General features: G+C 23.1%; 1 protein-coding gene across 1 annotated transcript; it reads left to right on the plus strand.

The window, feature by feature from the left end:
- Positions 1-838: 838 nt before the first annotated feature.
- Positions 839-4,184, plus strand: LOC119665177 (cuticle protein 19-like; the record flags this gene model as incomplete). The annotated part of the gene is made up of 4 exons (XM_038074476.1): positions 839-877; positions 975-1,122; positions 2,987-3,083; positions 3,999-4,184. Coding segments are annotated over exons 2-4 (373 nt in total), but the record flags the coding sequence as incomplete, so codon positions are not given.
- Between the last annotated feature and the right edge of the window lie 4 nt (positions 4,185-4,188).

Genomic DNA, 4,188 nt, shown 5'->3' on the forward strand with positions numbered 1-4,188 from the left:
ATTTTTATGAAATCACATAAATAACGTATTGTACATATTATTATATTTATTAATATTCACATTTACAAATTTAATTAAATATTGCAATATATTTAATATATATAAATATAATAATATAATCAAATATAATAATATATTTTTGGTATATAATTTAATGTATTTTTTTTTTATATATTTTTTTTAATATAATTTAATATATTTTTATTTATTTATGTATATTTATTTACAACTAATAAAAATCATATTATTACATCTTATATTCACAAGTACTTTATCTATATTATATTTTTATGTATACATATGAAATACTTAATTAATTTGCTTACTCATTTGGGAAATGTAACACTAAATTAATTGAAATTAAGTACATACATATATACAATACATAATCAACAAATATACGCACGAGAACAAAACTTTCTGCTTTATTACCCATGTTATATTCACCACAAATATGATGCTTTAGTGGTGAACCAACTAAACCATAAAGACAAACTAAACAACTGACAAATATTTGCTTTACGTTAGTAGCGCGTCAACAGAATCCAAAAGCAGGCAGCAAATAATACAACTATATTCCAACAGTGCGCAACTACTCGTACTAGCAGAGAAGTTTGCGGCAGTTATAAGTTGAGATGTCAAACGAAAGCAAAAGTGTATGTAGTTAACAGCGACGTTCGCTGTGTATGTTAATGCTCGCTATTCACTGCTCCTAAAACTGCTGCTGCCGCTGCTGCTGCAAAAAGTTTATGGTTTGTTTTGCTTTGTATATTTGCGTTTTTGCTTTTTCGTATTTAATGCAAGCGCAAACCTAGAATTGGCACAGTATTCCGGGCAACTTTGCAGTGTTGATATCGGTGCCTTTGAAATACAAGAAGTATAAATCTAATTAATTAAATAATTTTGTGTTTACACTATAGAATTAATTCATTTTTGTGTTAATTTTTTATAATATAATTTTATTTTTTTTTTAGAATTTTTTATTATTTAAAGCGAAAAGTTAAAAATTTTGTGTAATTCTATTTTGTGAAAATGGCAAACTTAATAAGCTTACTTATCCTTTCAATTGCTTTGTTCGCAACCTCGGCTCTTGCTCGGCCAGGATATGCTGTGGATTATTATGTGAGTTGGAATTTTGTGTTCAAAACTAAGATTTCCTTTTCCAAAGTGTTTTAGTACAAATATTATTTAAGATATGAGTGAAATTAAAATATTTTACATATTTAATGTTTATTTTATAAACATTTTTAAATGTAAATGTAAATAGATAACACGAAATTATTATATTTTTCTGTATCCCAAAATTAACAATTTAAAACTACGTGATCATAAATTTTAAACTTTATTAAAATATGTTTTTTATATTATTTATTAAATATATAATGTATTTTTCTTTCCTAAAATAAAATAAGCAATTAATTTTTTATATAAACAGTAATAGTAATAAGTACTTGAGTAACATATTTAGTTTTTTTGTTTACATAAATATGTGTTCAAATCTAACGTAACATTGTTATTTATGAGTTTAATAATAATACTTTGGTTAAAATATATTAAAGCAATTGATAATTTTATGTTATAAAAAACAAATAATCCGTGTATTAGCATATATATATATACTTAAATGTATTTACAATTTGTTTACATTTTTGATAAAAACTATTTTTTTATATTTTATACAATAAAGTTCATATAAATTAACAATAAATATACGTAGAGTCCTTTATATACAATTTACATAACGAAACTCGTAATAACTCGACTCATACTCAATTTTATTTTAACAGAATAACAATGATTTAACATTGTGCTAAAAATTTTAGCATACCCCAATAGTTTTGTATTATTCTCAAAAATATTCATTTATTATAAACTGAAAATGATTAAATATTTTCAATCTGCAAGGGAAAACTTAACATACTTTATTAACATATATTAAAAATATATATATAATAGATATATATGTAAAAATATAGTCAAAATTAATAATTGAAATATTACAAAAATCAACTGACTAGAGTAATCGTCACCTTAATAGGTTTATTTGTATTTTACAAGAAATATCCTTAAAATAAAATTTGGGCGTAAAAATATCTTTATTAAAAACTTGATCAAGTTTTAAACATTTATTTTTAATTTTTCAAATAACTTGAGTTTCTACACATTAAAACTAAGTAGTTAAATTTATTAACTGCTATTTAATGTACGTAGAAATTAGCAATTAAATATCAGAAGGCAATCCTCTTAAAATAGTATTTATTTAAAGTTTCCTTCAATTAACTCCACTTAAGCAGCTATTAATGTTTAGCAGAGCCTTAGCCCTACGTTAAGTCAAATCCAAAATTTAGTTTGGTCTTAAACCATAATTTGTTGCTTAAGGCTACGCAAAGGATGCTAAACTTTATTTCTCTGTTACTTTAACAGTTATTGGTAACAGCTACATTTTATATAAATTAAAAATTATTGACAAAGGAGGAAGCAGAAGGTGGTGCATTTTTATAGATGTAAAACATTGTATACATTTTTTAAAAATTATTTTTTTAATTTTATTAATTGTAAATAAAATCTGTAAAAGAACATTCAGTATTACTTATGGATATAAAGTAGAATAAAATGATATGAAGACATGTGCAGAACACTCAGAAGTAAACCCCGCTAAAGATTAAATTACAGAGCATTATTACATGATTGCTGTGCTGTTCTGAAGATAGTATACAAATACTAGCTTATAGAATAATAAACTCTAAAATTGTTAACAATAACATTGACTAATAATGGGAATATAAAAATTACAGTTTTCTTCCACATAAATGTTATCAGATTTTAATAGATGTCACAGCGTCCTTTTTTACATTTTATTCTGAATTACTTAAAGCTATTTATTAAATTTCATAATGCTCACCTTATAATTAGATATCATTCTAATGCTATTTAGATAAAGATAAACTTTACATATATATAATCCCAGCATATCTAATCTTTATAGGATCACCCCAAATATGCTTTTAATTATGGCGTTGCGGATCACACAACTGGTGATGTGAAAGCACAACATGAGACTCGAGATGGTGATGTTGTTAAAGGTAAGATAAATTTTACAATTAATTAAGGCTCATAGTTTTTACAATTTTTTTAAAGTGTTATTTACTAATTATAACAAATATATATTGATATAAAAATACTTAGTATTCAATATATAATTTTTGCAATTTTTGTAAAATAATTCTTTATTAGTTGGAACAAATATAAAGTAATATAAAAATACTTAGTGTTGCTGCTATACGCTAATGAAAAATTGGAAAATAATATAATATAATAATTATACTTAAAAAATGAAAATATAAATAATGATATATATAATAATAATAATTATAAAATCAAGACTATCTTGGAACATTTAAATAAAATCTTTTGGTGTTTGTTTCTAAATTATTATATATTTTTATTCCCAATATAAAGGCCGAAGTTTGAAACTTTATTTAACTTTTTTCTTATGCGATGTATTAAAAGTTTACAAAAGAAAATCTTTAAGCAATTTACATTTTTTATGTAAATAATCAATTCCAAATAATTAATTAGTAGCAATCAAATAATTTAAATACTATTCCATAATTATTTTTCAAAATACATAACATACATAACATATGCTGACGATGATAAAATGGATAAATTTATACATAAATAAGTTCATAAAAACAAAAATTATAAGAAATTAAATAATACTTCATTTAATTTTCTTAATTTATTTTTTAATTTAATTTCATAAATTTTGTTAATTTTTAATTTAGTATATAGTTTTTGAACAAACGTCCTAAAGCTTTAAAAATAAATATACATAAATAAATATATATAAAAAGTAATATATCTTATAAAATTAATTTAATTTTTAATTTTACAAACAAACGTCATGAAGCTATTAAAATAATTACGTGTAAATAAATACTGAAACAAATTTAATATATAATATATAACATTACAATAATTTCTTTTACTTTTAGGTCAATATTCTCTTGTTGAGCCAGATGGTTCAATACGTACAGTCGACTACACAGCCGATCCAATTAATGGTTTCAACGCAGTTGTCACCAAGTCAGGACCCACAGTACACGCACAAGCCGTAGTAGCTAAGCCCGTCATAGCACACAAACCCATTCTGGCACATTATGAACCAGTAGTTAAACATGTAGC

Source organism: Teleopsis dalmanni, unplaced genomic scaffold (assembly GCF_002237135.1).
Source record: "Teleopsis dalmanni isolate 2A unplaced genomic scaffold, ASM223713v2 unscaffolded_contig_3774, whole genome shotgun sequence".
Lineage (NCBI taxonomy): Eukaryota > Metazoa > Arthropoda > Insecta > Diptera > Diopsidae > Teleopsis > Teleopsis dalmanni.